The sequence below is a fragment of the Phodopus roborovskii genome, unplaced genomic scaffold (genome assembly GCF_943737965.1).
Source record: "Phodopus roborovskii unplaced genomic scaffold, PHOROB, whole genome shotgun sequence".
In the NCBI taxonomy this organism is placed as follows: domain Eukaryota; kingdom Metazoa; phylum Chordata; class Mammalia; order Rodentia; family Cricetidae; genus Phodopus; species Phodopus roborovskii.
Window position 1 is genome coordinate 4,443,258 of NW_026126638.1, and position 18,914 is coordinate 4,462,171.

Genomic DNA, 18,914 nt, shown 5'->3' on the forward strand with positions numbered 1-18,914 from the left:
AGTGCACCCTTCCAGTGCGGTTTTGCTCAGTACTCTGTTCAGCCTTGTGTTTCTCTTCTCTTGGACTTCAGTTGGGACTTAATTCCTGTACTCCTTAGGTGCATTTGAGAGGTGAGACCGCCTCAAACCCCGACACTTCCTTGCTTCTCTTTATAATTATTCTTTTAAATCCTAAATCCTGCGACTTGTCTCATCAGTGAACATTCTACAGGACTGGAACGTACTTGTCTTAGTTAGCCTTCTATTGCTAACTAAAGACCAATGACCAAAGGCAGCCTGTGGAGGAATCGGTTCATCAGCCTCGCTGTCCCAGTCTGTCGTGAAGAAAAGGTCAGGCCTGAATACCTCCAGGCAGGAACATGGAGAGAGGGGCGGTGGAGGGGTGATGCTGGCTGGCTTGCTCCTCATTGCTTCCTCCGTTTGCTTTTTCATACAATCCAGGACGCTGTGCTGGGCACTCCTATACCAATCATTACCAAAGAAAATGTCACAGACACTTACTGCCAGGCCAATCTTACAGAGGTTTTTCTCAGTTCCTATTCCCAGAAGACTCTTAACTTCACTCAAAGGGACAAAAACTAACCAGCCCACGGTATGTCCAAGTGGGGTTACTGTTGTACTTTCTTCTTTCCCCTGTGCCTTTTTGGACAGGTTGGTTGGTGCAGCTGACACCATGGGGACCCATTACATGTCTGGGGAAGGCAGAGATCCCCAAGGGCCCCAAGAATAGTGAGGGGCAGCACTGGACTCTTTGGAAGATGAAAGACGGTGAGAGCACACGTGTCCTGATGACTTGAGGGGTGTTCACATGGGTTACCGACAGTTGTCAAAGGAGAGGGGTAGGAGGAGAAGGACCGGGGTGGGGAGAGGCTGTGGGGTCACCAGCCAGAGCTGGAGGAAGAGCGTGCACGTGGTTCAGTGAAGATGAAGAGAGGCCACGGTGCTAAGTGACTGGGGCAGAGGAGAGGACAAATCTGTGTATCCTCTGCGTTGTGGGGCAGACTGTGGGAATGCGGACCTGACCCCAAACAGCGAGCGCTGGCGTGGATGTCAGGAAGCAGAGCCTTGCTCTTGCAGAACGAGGGGAAACTGAACCCAAGGGTCGGTGCAGTGTTGAGCAGGAGGATTGTAGGGAAGGGAGGAGAGCGGGGTGCAGGCATTGGCAAGCACTGAGGTCGAGCGTGTGAGTCGGTGCGTGGGCCAAGCCCGTGAGCAGGGGGAGGCGGAGTGGAGCGGGCGCCTGGGCTTCTGGAGGAGCTGGTGTGGGTTGTGTGTCAGCAGCCAAGAGAAATCAGGGTGAGAGGAGGGTGCAGGGATGCTTTATGGGTGTAGGTATTTTAGTGTATCGTGTAGCTGTGCGTTTTCTCATGGAGGGCAATAAAAAGTGTATCAATGCGATGTTAGAGGCAGTGCGTGGCAGTGGATTAGTTTTCATGTTGAGGTTTGAAAAGAGAGAGGTCATCCCAGGAAAGAGGGCATCCCCCTAGAAGGAGGCGTTGGAAAAAAAAGGAAAAAAAATGTGTAGACCAGGCTGTCCTCGAACTCCAGATCCACCTGCCTCTGCCTCCTTCAGCAAATCCTACCGGCCTGCGCCACCAGAACCGGCGATTATGGGCGCTTTCAAAACACTACTTAGCACTGAGTTACGGTGACATCACCACGCTTCTGAGACTGTGGGAGGAGCGTAAAGCGAAAACCTCTGTCAGCCAGGCTCCTTGCAGGCTCCTTGTCGGAGCCAGTGGAGCAGCCCCGAGTCCGTTCCTGAGTGTGTGAGTCGGTGCGTGGGCAAAGGCCGTGAGCGGCGGTGTGGAGCGGGCGTATGGGCGTGTGGAGGATGTGGTGAGGGTTGTGTCAGCAGCCCAGCGAAATCAGGGTGAGAGAAGGATGCGGGGAGGCTTTGTGCGTATAGGTATTTTAGTGTATCGTGTAGCTGTGCATATTTTCTTGGAGGGCAAATAAAAAGTGTATTAATGGGATGTTTGAGTTGGTGCGTGGCTGTGGATTAGTTTTCATGTGTATATTTGAAAAAACTAGAGGGCATCCCAGGAATAATTGGGTTGAAAAAAATGTGTAGACCAGGCTGTCCTCGAACTCCAGATCCACCTGCCTCTGCCTCCTTCAGCAAATCCTACCGGCCTGCGCCACCAGAACCGGCGAGTGGTTGTGTTCTCACGTTCCTAGTTGAGCTTAATTTCTGATGACGTTCCTGCCCCCACCCCCGGAGCAGGGTGTATCCTTAGCTGTAGGTTTAGCCTCACCCTCCTGCAATCTAAACCTGAGCACTATGCAGGCGTGGCCTTCTGCAGCCTGTAAAGATTGGTGGCACCAGCGAGAGCAGGGGCCCCGTCATATCAACTGTTCATCAGGCTAGCGTTCACTCCAGTTTTAGGGGGGGCGTTTCCTTAATTGAGTTCCGCTCTTCCCCGATGAGCCTGGCTTGTGTCAGGTTGGCAAAATATTAACTAACACACCGGGTAAAGATTTCTCCTCTCATTTTGTCTTTTCACAGAAAGAATTCAGTTAAGACACAGTTTGAGCTCAAGTTTATTTAGCAAAGCAAAGGCGCTGTAAGCATTAACAAACTCCAGATTGCATTGGCGCAGGAAGGACTGACAGTGGGTGGCAGCCCGCTGGGCTCTGCATGATATGCTTTTTAAAAGTTTCTTACGACCCTCTCTCGCTTGTGTCAATGCGAAGTTCTTCCCTTTGGGAGCCAGCTTCATTTATTGTACTTTGCTGAAATTGTTCCAGGGCCAACATGTCCCCACAGTTTTTCCTTCCCTGCTCATTGGTGGCATGTGTGGTCATTGGGAAAGTCCCCTGGTGCCTTAATTTCTTATATGGCAGGAGGAGCCCAAACGCAGCTTGAAGGGTGTCTAATTACAAAGGATCACTGTAGCATCGGGAGGAAAAGCGACCGGGTCACGGATATAGTCCCCTTGATTGCTTCCCTGGTCAGGAAGGAACTAGAAAAAGGTGGGAGTGCACGACCCCGCCTCCCTCCTGCTCCCACCCGCTTGGCTGCACGCTGGGAACACTTGCAGACTTCGCTGTTGTTAACGACTTACAGTGTTGATTCTCTCTGAAAGGGTTTCCTCAGTAACTGTTCTCCAAGAACTTTCACAAAATGAATTGCTCTTTGAGTGTCCGTACACTGAAAATTATTACCATCAAGTATTAAAACCCTTCGTTCCTGGAAAATAGGAATTGAGAATTTATTTGAATCATTATGATATGTGCTTCCATTTAAATAATTCAACTTGAAATTGAGTGATAAGAGTATATAGATGTCTACCATTTTTTTAAAAGATTTATTTGTTTTGTATACAGTGTTCTGGCTACAGGTAAGCCTGCAGGCCAGAAGGGGGCGGAGAGATGAGGGCTCTGCAGGCCCAGAGACCAGTCAAGGTCACACAGACTACAGAAAAGAATCCAGTGCTCCTCAGCTGTCTGGATTTCTTTCCACAAGGTCTGCCCAGGCTTCTTTCTACAGAGCACCTCTCTGAGACGGGCACATCAGCGTCTCTGTCCCCTTTACAGAATAAAGAAACTAGACACGGGCATCTGCGAGAGCCACAGTGGCTTTAGAATCCATCCTTTGTGCCACTAACTGTGCACTGAGGGCGGGGGTGGACAACGGCCCAGGCAGATTGAGTGCAGAGATCTGGTGTGGACGGTGGAGTAATGAAGATGGGATTTGCAGTCAGGCATCATTGCACACGGTCTCAGAGATGAGTTTTGGTTCCTTTTGGCAGACCCAGTTGTTATCTGAAGCACAGTCCTCAGAAATCACTCTGCCCTTTGTGATGGCGGCACAGCTGTCTGTTTTAGCTTCGCCAGTGATTTGTAAGCTGAGAAGAAGAGAACAGCCACTCTCAGTGTTTAGGATTTTATCGTGATTATCATCTTAAGTTGGCCATCCTTTCCTCTGGACTTCTAAGGACTGTAGAATGCATAGTTAATTATTGATCATAGTAAACACAGAGTAACAAGATGCATCAACGTTAAAGATAACTGTTTATTTGAACAAATCACCAGTATAACTTTCAATTTTACTTTCAGCTGGAGAATCATATGCTATAAAAAGGGAGAAGATTTAGAAACAGAATTGTATCTCATTCTGCTGCTAACATCTCATGCAAGGAAAGAAGCTGCCGCCTCTCATCGCTGAGTTCAGTTTCTTAAGTACACAGGAACAGCTATGTCTCTCTTTCTCTCTGTCTCTCTCTGCCTCTCTCTCTGTCTCTCTGCCTCTCTCTCGCTGCCTCTCTCTCTCTCTCTCTCTCTCTCTCTCTCTCTCTCTCACACACACACACACACACACACACACACACACACACACACACACACGGGCTCTCAGGGACCATCAGGAAGAGGGGGCAGAAGGAATGTAAGAGTCAGAGGACAGGGACCAATGCCCCTCCGTGGCTTCTGCTTCCTGCTTCTCAGTTCCTGCCCTGTCTTTAGTGCCTGTCTTTACTCCTTCAGAAAGGAACAGTAAAGAAAATAAACTCTTTCCTCCTCAACTTGCTTTTGGTCACAACAATAGTAACTCTAAGTAAGACACGCAGAAATCATAGGAAAAATCAGGATATATTTTAGGAAACAATGTGTATATTTTGGTTTTCATGTATATAGTAAAACAGAGCATTTGTTTTTAAATAATGCCCACTTTAAAGTCTCATTCTTTGCAAAAAAAAATAATAAAAAATATATACTGCCAACATTTGCTGTCTAGGTTAACTTTTATTTAACAGTCTCTACACTTAATACATTATCATTATGCTTTACATAAGCCTACATATGTTTCAGTATTTTAAATTTCAACCATTTTATTCTAAATTATTAAAAGGAATGTTTTAAGTAGTGATTGGTACAATTTGCATGAATTTTCTCAAGATTCCTGTCTAGGCTAAGGTTACCATTGCTGTGATGGAGCGGCATGACCGAAAAGCATCTTGGGAAGGAAGGGTTTGTTTCACTAATAGATCACTGAGGGAAGTCAGAGCAGGGACTCAGACAGGGCAGGAAGGTGGAGGCAGGAGCTGATGCAGAGGCCATGGAGGGGTGCTGCTTACTGGCTTGCTCCTCAAGAGTTGGTCAGTCTATTTTCTTATAGAACCCAGGACCACCCACAAGGGCTGGGTCCTCCTCCATACATCACTAATTAGGAAAATGCCCCCACTGGCTTGCCAGCCTACAGCCCTATCTTATGCAGGCATTTCCCAGTGGAGGTTCCCTTTTTTCTGATGACTGTAGCTTGTGTCAAACTGACATAAAATTCACCAGCACAGCTAGTAAAACATGATTCTCAATATCGTTTCTGAAAAAAAAAATTAAATCTCTGTACAGACATTTGATTGCTGTTGGGATATGGTCCAGAAGTGGACTTCTGTGAGGGTAATCTGGGTGCCGTGAGAACTTTCCAAGAAAACAGGATTGGAATCTTGTGACTCAGTTTCTTCAAGACATGGAAATGTTCATGGAATGTGTTTCCTTGCTCCTCCAGGCACTTAGGAAAGGAGTGGGTGTACTTCAGATTACTTATTAGTATATATTATTGGTAACTGATAATGTTAAAACTGCTCTGTGTGTGCTTCTCTGGGGGAAAAAAGCACATTTGTCATGCTCAGCTTGCCATTGTTATTGTATACAGCTAAAACGTATGAACTTTACCCACATGAACTTTCTCAATGGTCTGCTGCTCTCTATAAGGCTGACTATTGCATGAGACTTCAGTCTGCCTCATTTATGGGCTTAATCTCTCAGGTCCCACGGCATCTTAAGTGCAAATGACTGATTTGTGATCTACACACACGGTTAGGGCTTAGATACCAAGTATACCCTAACAGGTCACATATTGAAACCATCTGGGGTGCTCCAGAGGAGTGAGTGGATCACTGTTGTGGAATAGAATAATTGTTTAATTATGTAAAGATGTGTTACAGAATAATTGTTTAACCATGTAAAGGTGTGTTGTTTTTTAACCTTGCACCTGATTGGTCTAATAAAAAGCTGAATGACCAATAGCTAGGCAGAGGAGGGATAGGCAGGGTTGGAAGGCAGAGAGAAAAGGGGAGCCAGGAACCAGCCAGATAGACAGAGAGGAAGCAGGAAATCAGTATAGATAGTATTAGATGAAGTAAACAAGCCTCAGAAAAGCACATAGATTAATAGAAAGGGGTTAAGTTAAAAAACGAACAAACAAAAAATAAAAAAGCTAGCCAGAAACAAGTTTAAAGTTAAGTCTGAGCATTCATAGTCAATAAGTCTCCATGTTGTGATTTGGGGGCTGGTGGTTCAAGAAAGTCTGCTACAGGGCATGAATCCTGTCAGTGGATTAAGTTACTGATGAAGTGAGCGTCATTGGAAGGGGTAGGCCTTTGAAAGGCCCATCTGCCCCTGTGTCTCCTTTGTTCTCTGCTCCTGTCCACTCTGAGTTGAGCAGCTTAGCTTGTCTCTGCCCTTCTACTGTGTTTCTGCATTGTTGTGAAAGGCATGCAGTGAAGTAGCAGACTACGGGCTGAGACTCCTTAAATTAAAAAAAAAATATATATATATATCCAATCACCTTTTCGTTCTTGTTTATCTCACGTAGTTTTATCACAGTGACAAAAGCCGATTGATATGTAATTGTATCACATCCGCTCAAACAATTCCTACTATGTTCATAGTTTCTCTCAGGTGTCAGAGTTCCACACTGATATTTATTCCATTTTTTTTCTTTCATTATCTATACCATTTGGGACCTGACGAATTTATTTGAAGACACCCTATATTATAATTTCACCACAATTAGAAATGTGCTGCTTAAGACATTCCATGTAAAGTATAGGAAAGTATAAAAAGGTAAAAGAAAGAAAGAGCAATTATGTGTGCTGAAAGGGTCTAAGTAGCCATTTCCCAAAGGAGTTGGTCTACTTCCTGGCCTTAAAACTCCATTCCAGATATACATACTTATTTGCATGTATGTATATATACTCGTGACCTTATAAAAAGGCTGCTATCTTTTCATATATGAAACTTTTCTGCCACCCTTGGAATCACATATGCAGACTGTTCTGAACCTCTTTAATCTTTGCTATCAGTTAGACTCCTGAGATGACCTGAGATGGATATTCAAGTTAGCTCCTCCAATACTCACACATCAGAACTTAGAGTAGAGCCGTTTATCCACTTCCAATTCTTGTCTGACAATTTGTAACTTAGTCCAATCCAAAATGTACTGTCTTTTTCATTTGTCAAGTCCTTTAGCAATCTCTACAACCAAAGCAGAGGAGAGGACTGAACCCCGAGCCTGTGTGCTGTGACTCACATTCCACCAGCCTCCTGCAAGCTAGCTCATGTGTCCCCTGTATCCACCTGAGTCCCCAGCACAGTTCACCCTTCCTCCTTTCAGGAATCTGAGCCCATGTTTATGACCCCAGGACACTCCCTGACATGTGCAGTTATTGGATCCCGTGTCCCATTAGCTCTCAGACTATGGGCTCCCACAATGTAATCTCTCCACTGCCTGTGCATGGGAGATGTGCTCAGTCTAGAGATGTCGGTGTGGCTTCAAGAGCTACATCTCCATTTTAAAGAACAACTTACCAGTTCTTCTTGGCCTCGAATGAGCAGTAAAGTGGCCCCTTTTGTAGAGCAGTCAGCTAAACCTTCCTTCCACATGTTGTTCCCTTGAGAAAAATGTATGCATTTATCTCGGTGTAGAAGCCAGCCTTTTGTGCAGTTTAACTTAGCTGGGCTCTCTGAAATGGAAAGAGACATGGTGTGTTTCTACCCTGTTCTTGCTGCACCACAGCCAGTTACACACAGTAGTTGCTTTACTAACACATGCCTTTACTAACATGTGCCAGGACAAGATTACTGCTATGACATACCAAAGAAATATAAATAACACAGAATTTATTTTATTTTTGTTTCTATTAATTAACCTCAGGCAAAGTTATATGTATGACATGTTTATTAAGACAATCAAATATTCCTTGTGGTACTTTGAATAAGAATGGTCCTCATAGGCTCATATATTTGCATGCTTAGTCATCAGGGTGTGGTACTACTTTAGGAGGTGTGGCCTTGTTGGAGGAAGTATGTCATGGGTTTGAGGTTTCAGAAGCCCAAAGCAGGCCCATTGTTCTTATCCTTCTGCGTACAGGTCCAGATACAGAACTCCCAGCTACTTATCCAGCACCTTGTCTGCTTGTGTGCAGCCATGCTCCGCATCATGATGACAATGGACCGAACCTCTGAAACTATAATCAGGCCCCAGTTAAATGCTTTCCTTTATAGGCGCTACAGTGGTCATGGTGTCTGTGCACAGCAATAGAATACTGACCCTCAAGCATAATACTTTTCCTGTGCTTGTAAGAGTGTGTGTGGTTTATGTACATGTGTGTGCAAGTACATGTGCCTATGTACATGCAGAGACCAGGGAAGGATGTAAGATCTCTGCCCCTGTCCCTCTCCCCCTACCCTTTAGATGCAGGGTCTCTCATTGAACACGAAGCTAATGCTTTTTTCTGCAAAGCTGAGAGCCAGCAGGTCTGAGTGACCATCCTGGGATGTTTATCACGTGGATGCTGGATTTGCAATCCCAGTCTTCACACTGGCATCGAAGCACCCTTCACCACTGAGCTGTCTCTTCAGCCCTGCATTTCACTTTTTAACTCACTATAGTAACCAATTGTGCTAGCAGGCTGAGGCAGCATGGTCACACGACCAAGGATGCTAGATTTCAAGTGAAGTTTCCAGCAACATCACTTACTAGTCACATGACTTTCAACACATCCTTAACCTTTTCTCAATCATTAACCCACAGTGATGTGAGCCTTGACTAAAGGTAATGCGATATTGATCAAAATCAGGGTACCAAAATTACCTGTTGGTTTCGTCCTGTTGTTCTCTCGGTTATCCCCGACGCTTCCTCCTACGCTTCCTCCCATGCTTCCTCCTACACTTCCTCCTACTGGTGTTTTCTGCAGCAAGGATAGCACTAGTAATAAACACAGGGAGAAGGTGAAATGTTCATCGTACAAACAATAGAATGGATATTGTATCTATCACTTCAGGGAATGAAGTCATCTCAACAGGCTTGCGTATGGGCAGGAGACAATGTATTAGCAACATGTCAACAAGGGACTGCTTTGAGACAGACCGAATAGAGAGCAAGTGAAACAGGGAAGAAGTGGCTTCACGCTGCTGGTAGGCTATGGTAGGCTACACCGTATCTAGGGGCCTTGCTGAGGTCCTTGCACCGCTCACACCCTGAACTTCTCCCCTGGGGAGTAAGTGCGCTCACACCCACAGCAAAGAAGGTTGCTGGCTGCCTTCTGGAGTTGAGCAGACACCTAATAAATGTATATTTAGGCACTGTGGTTCTCGTTGTTATTGTCGTCTTGTCATATCTGTGGCCTTTTATAGCGTTCTGGGTGCACATGTGTCAACCCACAGTGATCCTCAAAAGAAGTAAGAAGAGAAACGTGACAGGGGATATAGTCCTGCAACTGCTCCTCATTGACCTTTCCCCAGGTCCAAGGCGGCCAGGTATTGTGAAGAAAGTGAAATAGTCACGGTGCAGCCAGAGAAAGATTTTTGTTTTGTTGTGTTTATAAAAGCAGGGTTTCTCTGTGTAGCCGTAGCTGTCCTGGAACTCTCTGTAGACCAGGCTGGCCTTGAACTCACAGAGATTCGCCTGCTTCTGCCTCCCGAGCACTGGGATTAAAGCTGTGTGTCACCACTGCCAGGCTAGAGGAAGAATTCTAAGGGGAAAGTTTTTGTCTCACTTACCTAACACACCGAGCCCGATCACACCCAGGACAAGAAGGATCAGCCCAACACAACCGAGTTTCAGAGCCAACCGATGCCAGCGTGGGCACCGACAGGTGTCTGAGAAGTCAATGAAAACAGACACACTTTTAATCCAGTTGAGCACCTTTGGAATGAGTCAGAGGTGGTTTGATTAACATGGACAGTTGGCTTCAGGTTGGGAGTGGGGTGCAGAAAAGAGTCTTTCTCTGCCACCATCCTATAGAATTCCACAAGGATGACTTGTACATGTTTGGTGGGAAAGAGGGTATTAGGAGAGTCGGACCTGATTGATGGGGAAGATGTGAAAATGGCTGAGTGAGTGCTGTACAAAAATAAACTATGAATTCTGTTATGGGAATAGCATTTCCTCCAAGAAGGTTCTTAGTTTACAGAATGTGCACACACACACACACACACACACACACACACATGCTCGAGCTCAGTTTTGTGCTGAGTGCTTCCTTTGGGGCAGGTGGTGCATAGCAATCCTATTATTTACCATGGGGTCACATTCACTGTTGTCTAGAGTGATTTTCTCCAACTTGGAGCAAAGTTTAGGCATCTATGTTGTTTTGTTTGTTTGTTCTGGACAGGGTTTCAATATGTAACCCGGGCTGGTCTGGAACTCTAAGCAGACCCCCGTGGCCTCAGTCACCACTGTATTGTTTCTGGTATTTTAACTACATTAGTCTCCTGTTACCCTCACAGGCTGAGTTCTCAAACTCTTAATGGAGAGCTAAACTGCAGTTAGAAGCAATCTCTATGGACATTGTTTCACACACACACACCGAGTTTTCTGTCTTAACTGAGCACAAGCATACTGTGGCTGTAACTTTCACAGCTTGGTATATACTAGCAAAATCTGGGGTTTTTTTTCCTTTCCTTAAATGGAGTGTTTTCACTTTTTCATGTAGAGGAAGCATGTGTGGCTTCTCTTTGGCATGGCAAGGTTGCGGGCATTCACAGAGTTCACAATTTGAGGTCACTGTTCTGTAAAATGAGAATTATTTGAGCACAAACCTGGGTGACTGGCAGGTTTGTATTAGTCAGGGTTCTCTAAAGTCACAGAATTTATGGAATGAGTCTCCCCCTATATATATGTAAAAAATAAAAAAAACTTACAACAGTGGTTAGTTATGAATGGAAAATTCAAGAATCTAGTAGCTGCTCAGCCAGTCCCACAAGGCTGGGTGTCTCAGCTGGTCTGCTGGGGTCTCAAGGAAGGGATGGATGTGCTCGCTGATGGAGGTGAAGGCTAGCAGGGCAATCAGGGGAAGAACACACTTCCTTCTTCCATTTTCCTTATACAGGGTTCCAACAGAAGGTGTGGCCCAGGTTAAAGGCGTGCCTTCCAGCCTCCAGGTCTGGATTAAAGGCGTTCCCATCCAGCCTTGAAGGCCTGTTGTTTTTCTGCCTCAGGATCTGGATCACAAATAATGCCCTCCATTTCTAGATTATAGTTTATTCCAGATATAGTCAAGTTGACAATCAAGTATAGCTATCACAGAGTGGTAAGGAATGACTCACACGTTGACCAAGATGGTGTGAGATCTCATTGTGCTGCTCAGAATAATGTCCAGCTTAACACAGAGATAACACAGGAAATTCCCTGGAATGTCCTATTTAGTATTTTTATTAACGTTTATCAGTGTGTTGACTGCAAGTTATGAAGGTGCAGGAATTGAAATGGCAGATAAAGATGTAACACATACATACATCTACAACACTACAACAGCAGGTCCTGTATCTTTGCTTTTCTTGATGTCCATGTCAATTACCATACAATAAAAATCTTATGTATACAAGGAGTTCAGATATATCAAGTTATGGAATGTGTTCATAAAGTATCATGATTTGGACAATTTATTTTGACTTTAGACAACTTTAAAAGCATGGGTGTCATATGGAATATAATAAAATATTTTGTTTTATTTATGAAAATACTATGGAGAAACATTAGCCAGCTCCGACCACTCTAATTTAATTATAATATCCCATTGTGTTTATTTGGTCTCTAGCATTTGCTTTTATAGTGGTTTTATACATTCTAAGAAACCTTTCCTAGTTGCCTTTTTGCTGTACTTTGTTCTCTTTTTGAGACAGGGTCTCCTGTCATCCAGGTTGGCCTCAAACTCTCTATGTGGTTGAGAATGGTCTTGAACCCCTGATCTTCCTGCCTCCACCTCCCAGGTTCTGGTTGGTATCATAGGTATGAACCACATACCTGGCTAAGGTTTTCTTATTTCTGCAAAGTACCTTTTGATTTATGATTTATAAATATTTCCTGTTGGCTTTATATTTTTAAGTATTTCTTAATGTAAGTGAATACATGTTTTGAGTTACATGTTAAATGTTTAAAGTCAGATTCGCTATTATTATGTTGTCTTATTGTCTGTATATCCAGTTCTACTTTTTCTATATACATTTATTCTGTACTACCTCTGGCAACTGAATTGTTTAACCCAGACTGAAGACAATGACCAACTGTCTCTAGTCTCTAGACCAGCACTGAGACATGCTAGCCACTTAGAAGAGTTAATTGCTTTTTTAAAAATGTTCCTCTGAAGAAAGAATAAAAGGAAGGGATGGGAGGAGAGAAGAACAAACATGTTCCAGGAGAGACAAAGGCACTCAGTCTAACTTATGCCTGGTGTAGTAACTACAGACTGAAGATAGTCACATACCAAAAGCTGCATTTGTGTGGAACGCACATTCTTCCTATCTTTATTCCCTGAACAAATACTCAACGGCAGCTATTCTGGTGGCTTTGAAATCATCCTAGGTGCTGTGCATAACCTACAGATTATCTGAGGCGTATAACAATATGCAAGCAGGTTACTTATAAGAACTACATTATATGTATGAGACCCACATGCGTGGAAACGTCCGGAAGCACCCTTCTGTGGAGAGTGGAACAGTGTTGTGTGGAAAGAAGTGACACAAGATTGTCACGGAAGGAAGCAGTCAGTGTGACAGCTTTGAGGATGTGGCCAGTGGATCACCACTGCTGCTGTGTAGGTCATGAGTGTCCTGGACAGGAGGCAGGAATGCGTACCAGATGAGACTCCAAAGCCCCAAGGCCTGTAATATTTTCATAATTCATGGATTTTCTTATCTGCAAAATGTAGACAATATCTACTTCATACTGTTGTAGAGAGGGCTGTAGCAACAATTATTCTAAATTCCCTAGAATAGCATTTGGCCTGTGGTAACTGCCAATAAATGTAATTTTCTTCCTTTTTTCCTTCCATCCTTTTTCTAAAAAGCGAGCTTTTTCTTTGTTTTTGTTTTGTTTTAATTATGGATAAAAAAAATCCTTTTACGTGACTTAAAAAATTTTTCACTCATTATGACAAAATTCAAAGGACTCCTGTCCTCAAGTTGGGTTTCCTGGGTCCCTGTACTATCTATTCTACTAGTGGAGTCACATACGAAGAGGCTTGTTATGGTGGAAGTACCTGCTTTGGGTTCCACAGAATACTAAGTCATCTCTGCTGTTCCATACTTTTCAGTAGCTTCTCCCTCAACATCTGCACCTATAGAATGTCTTCCAAATCCCTTTCCATCTGCCACCACTCCTCCTGACTTGATCTCTACACCACACCAGGCATGCGTGCTCCCCTGCAACATCACAAGCATTTTCTCCCTTTGCATTTGCTGGCCCAGCTTCCTAGAAGACTCATCTCTCAGATCAGTCTCTCAGATACTCAGTCTTGGTCTCCGAGACTTCCAGGACTTGACTCTAGCATCCTCTCACAGGAAGGCCTGACTAGATCAATCTACTTTACATGATGCCATCTTTGAAGGCCAAAATCTTAATTTCCATTTAAATCTTTCCTTGTTGGCGTTCTACATCACACAGTCTCTGACACTTGTTATATCAGCGACTTAAAACTTCATAGCAATATAAAACCTACAGAGAGAAAAATGTTTCTTCATGCCTGTCTTCCCAGTGAATAGAGAAACGTATGCCTCATGGTAATTAGTTACTTCTGAGAGAATGAATAAACTCCGGAGGCATTTTTACATATCTTATCCATTGTACCATCAAAACAGACCTTTGGCCATTTGATCACAAACAAAACAGGTCACTGCCCACATCCCCCTTTCCGGTCCGCTTTGCTGGCAGATCTAATCATGCTGCTTTGAATTTGCCATGGTTTGAGCCCTTTAGCTAGCGGTTCCCAGTGGTTTCACAGTTATCAAGCTTCTGTATCAGCATTTTCTATTCGAATTCTATGTTCTGTTTTAATTCTACTATTATTTGTTTCTTTCTTCATGTTTATTCCCAGATTATTTTAAATAGTGATTTTTTTCTACTCTCTCTCTTTTTTTTGACATTATAGACACTTTTTCCTAGTCTTTTTGACTTGGGATCATAGACAGTACAGTTTGAGGAGAACTTCATTATCTTTCTTTATATTTATTTTCTTATCCCCTTTTCAACAAGGCCCTTTCTCCACTTTTGCTAGGCATGATGGCAAAACAAAGACTTGCTTTTTCCCAACAACAACAACAACAACAACAAAAAAAAAGGAAAACATTTATAATAATAACTGGCACCATCAATTTCCCCTGAAGTTATCAAGCCAGTTCTTCCCCTCCACTTTCCACTCACCCTTATGTAAACATTATAATGAAAATTATTTGGTGACTCTGAGACTCTCTTCTTGACTCAAACCTTTGACAATGTAGCAGTTTCTAACAAGAAGCCCTGAAGGTCAGAGTCTACATGCCACAACACACAGAGGATATCGAATTGAAACACAGCTGCTTTAAGATGGGTGTTGGTAGGTTTAGTTAGATAGCAGGACAGAATACTGTATCATAATCATTTTATAGACTTTCTGCCTGAGCTCCTGGTCTCTTAGATTAGGCCATTCCCCCCCCCCCCATGTGCTTCGACTTACCAGCCTTCCCCATTTATTTTGCTTATATTACTAAACCCTCTAGTAGACAAGAGTGCTACTTTCAGCCAGTGCTGAAAGGTTAATTCCTGACTGGCTTTGATTCTTTGTGTGGTACATCCATTTAAAGTTGTTATACTTTGCAAGAAAGAAAGAACTAGCTTTTTAAAAAATGAAAATAAACTTACACACACACACACACACACACACACACACACGATATATATATATATATTCTAATTTAATTCAAGTCTTTGACTTCGACTGTGACTTCCCCCCCAAAGATTACCCTCCTTTTTGGGAAATGAAGACATTAACCGTGAAGTCTACCCTCTGCACTGCGAAGGGAGAGCTGGCGTTGCTGCTGAAGTACAGCTGGGTCATAGTGTCCAGATTCTGTAGATGAATTTGGACCTGGAAATTGATTACATCAGTTGTCTCTTAAAACACGCCTTTGCTCATATAAGCAAAGTATTCTTTCTTCAGGATTTTTAATGAAGGCTGAGTAGGGGAAGTGAGGTGTAGGCTTCCCGTTATTTACTTGAATAAAAAATGGAATGTATGACCTTTCCAGAATTGTGGTTTTCTGCAGGCTGCCTACACTATTTAACACTAATGCAGACAGACCTACTTCTCACCTTCAAAGCAAACACTTAAACTCTTACGTTTCAGAGGGAAATCTTAACTCTGGAAGGTAACTTGAAAGCCGGAGAAGTAAAGCTGCTTACCTTGGGGAAGAGTTGGAGATGATGCACTCTTAGGCTCCCAGGTCCTGGCTAGGTTTAAGTCAGCATAGACCACTGATGCGTCCATTGTAGATGGAGGGGCTTGACACTGAACTTGTGGACAGGGACAAACTCCAAGTTCTGTGAGGTGAAGTAAGCGAAAAAGGAAGTCTGCTGTGAGCACTCTGCTGTGTCCACACCCACCCACGCTGGTAGCTAAGGGTTTCTCCATAGTTACTGACCTTGGTGTCTGTCCTGCAAACACAGCTTATGTTTCATTTATTTATTTTTAAAAAAAGAATATGCAACACAGAGGACATGGAGTTTGGTTTTTAGGCAAATTTCTGGGGAAATTTTCCTTGTTCTTATTCCTCTAACCATCTGTTACATGCCATCCTTTTCGGGGCTCCAATGAAATACTCATCTTGAATTCAAATTTACCTCATCACCGAACTCCCCGGGATTAAGATGCATAGCATATTATGTTATGTTTTGAAATTGAGGACTAGGACATAAAAGTCCATGGTGCTATTTGACACCAGTTGAAACTCTAAAATCCTCCTGAAATATCCATGCTGTAAAAGGAGCCATGAAATGTGGAAATTCAGACACAAATGTGGTTAAAAAAAACAAAACAACAACAACAACAACAACAACAAAAAAAAATCATGACTGACACAATCGGAAGAGCAGGGATGAGGAGCAGCGTGTGCTACTCAGGGTAGCCCCGAGTTGAAGACTTCATCCATCAGAGCTACTGAGAGTGAGGACTTAGGTCTACGGGACGGGCTAACTCCACCAAGGGTTTCCAGACCCAGTCTTAGGGCAGGACTACACATGCCAGCAAGTCAGACCTTCTCATATCACAAGTGAAAAAGAAGAAGAAAAAGCAAGGCTTCCTTAAAGGCACTTTCTGTGGTCAGAGTGGAGCCGAGCCGTACGTACTAGATACTCAGTTACCGCTACAGTGGCCGCAGTCTGCGGGCTGTGCGTTCAGGTAGATAGGAGATTCATACTCACGATCTGGAGACACACCCGTATTCCTCAAGACCGCTGATGATTACAGCGTGAGGGGAAGCCTGTGCGAGGGTCTCACAGCACACATCGTGACTCAGTGGAACTCCATCAGCTGTCACTGTTTGATGACAGTCATTCCACTCAGTGCCGGGGACACAGGGTTCTTCTTCCTCGTGCTTCCCTGAACCCTACGAATAGTAAGTGTACAAGATTTTCCAGAGTTTTCCATCTTGAGTGATTCTATATATTTCTTTTGCCCAGATTTCCATATCCCCTGGCAGACAAGAGTGCTGATTTCAACCAGGGTTGAACCTTTAGTATAGACAAATTTCAAATGCATCAGGTCCTCAGGCTTTAGTTCATATAAGTATCATCTAGAAGTTTATCAGTAATTCAGTTTTCCATCCCAGAACTTCCATTGATAGTACTAGCCTCGAGTGGTAAATGTGTGAAGAACACTCTAAGTATTCGAGGTGGGTCATGGGCTGTGCTTATGCAATCAACCCTGTGGTCAGTGATTGTGGGGACATATTAGACCAATCATCAGAGTAAAGAGAAGTCAGTAGCTGTATTTAGATGAAAGTGAAGTTTTGGGGACATCGAAGGTTTTTCTTTTTCTTACTTTATTACTTTATGTGTGTTGCTGTTCTGTCATTGTGAGCTGTCTTGTGAGATGGGAACTGAACTCATTCTACTGGGAGGCCACTAGTGCTCTTGGCTGCTGAGCCATCTTTTGGAACCCGACATTGAAATTTAACAAGTTCTGAAGCCAAACTCTGAGGCTCTGCAACGGCCTCACTAAGCGCGAGAGAATTGAGGAGAGGGATTTCCATCAGCAGGTGCTTCCCAAAGCCTCTAAGCCACAAAGCATAAAGAAATTAAAAATAACAACCAAACACAACGTCATTGGTCTGTGTGCTCCATGCAGCTGAGAAACCACTTTTCTTGTGATGGAGTGACAGGAGCCACACGAGCTACCACACAGATATTCTTACAATATAAGTTTTGTTCTGTAGCCATCCTTGTACAGATAAAACTAAAACCCTCCTGAGAGCTCACATATGGGGAAATGCATCTGACTACTGAAGTCATCTGACCACCTAATTGCCCAAATGATAGTTTCATTGTAAAATGTCAGATTTCAGGAGGATAATCGGATGTGGATTTGTGTACAAGACAGAGTATCATGTGATATTAAGTATATATGATGTGAAATCTAAAGAATTCAAATGGTGAATGGTTATAAGTGATCCTGGGTTTTATTGTTTTTTACATATCCATGTAGGTGCGTTATTTATGCATGCTTGTGAATACAATATATGTTTGTGTGGTGTGTGCTTGTGTTTGAGTATGCACACACATGTGCATGCCCAAAGGCCAGAGGAGAGTGTAGGATATTCTTTCCTCCTTGTTCCTTTGAGGCAGGGTTTCTTTCCAGATAGTCTTTCCAGATAGTCTTTCCAGATAGTCTGGAAACCAGTATGCTTCAGTGACCCTCCTATCTCCTCCCCTCTGAATGTGGTGTTCCAGGGACCACACCTGGCTTGCTACATCCTTCTCATCGGCTGAGCTATCTCTCCAAACCCTGATACTGAGTTTTAAAGTGGCTATAATTAAAGTCATATTGAAAATCTCGAGGATTAAGAAAGACAAGCTTCCCAGTGGTAGACTTCTTTGATATCCAATTCTTTTGCTTTTATAGAGGAAGTTGGAATTGTAGAACAATAGAGTAAAAAATAAACGTTACTCTTGAATGTGGAGAAGTAAAAAAGAGTCTGCACAAACAACAGTGATCAAAAGGAGGGGCTGGAGAGATGGTTTAGTGGTTAAGAGCTCTGGCTGCTCTTCCAGAGGACACAGGTTTGATGCCCAGCATCCACCAGGCAGTTCAAAGCTGTCTGTAACTCTAGGCACAAGGATCCTGATACCCACTTCTAGCTTCTCTTAGAAAAGATTAAGGGAGGTGAGTGATATTTCAAATGTCAAAGTCACAGATACAAAAACAAACAAGCAAATGAACAAAAACAAAAACAGGGGAAAGATGGCCCAGTCAGAGAAAGGAAGGAACACTTTATAGATTAAATCATCACCAATGTATGAACTTCTTCAGGAAGAATTTTTTAAAAATATCCTAAAGATACTTAGTCAGCTACTAGGAACTAATGAGCCAATGGACACCACAGATAAGCAGCTTTAGGAGAACACCCGAGAAGGTGACACCCGAGAAAAACCACCTGCCAGCAAGGATGCAGAAGCCTGCAAAGAAAACCAAACAGATTTGGGGAATAAAAAGCTGCAGTAGTCGAGGTGAAATGTTCACTGGGGGTCAAACTGTGAGTGAAACTGTGAGTGAAACAAACTTCTTTTCCTGAAAGCAGAAGACAGGGACGTTTGTGAAGGCAAACAAGGACAGGAGAGAAGGGGGGGGTGGTGGAGGCTGCTGAGGGTGACAGGCATG

The 18,914-nt window shown here is 43.5% G+C and overlaps 1 protein-coding gene across 1 annotated transcript; it reads right to left on the reverse strand.

The window, feature by feature from the left end:
- Positions 1 to 3,309: 3,309 nt before the first annotated feature.
- On the reverse strand, positions 3,310 to 15,527 carry LOC127212862 (killer cell lectin-like receptor subfamily B member 1B allele C). The gene is made up of 6 exons (XM_051173058.1): positions 15,443 to 15,527; positions 9,787 to 9,885; positions 8,879 to 8,992; positions 7,594 to 7,748; positions 7,145 to 7,260; positions 3,310 to 3,851 (listed from the first exon to the last, which is right to left on the reverse strand). Exons 1-6 carry the CDS (start codon positions 15,525 to 15,527, stop codon positions 3,704 to 3,706), a joined length of 717 nt encoding a protein of 238 aa, XP_051029015.1. The 3' UTR covers positions 3,310 to 3,703.
- Between the last annotated feature and the right edge of the window lie 3,387 nt (positions 15,528 to 18,914).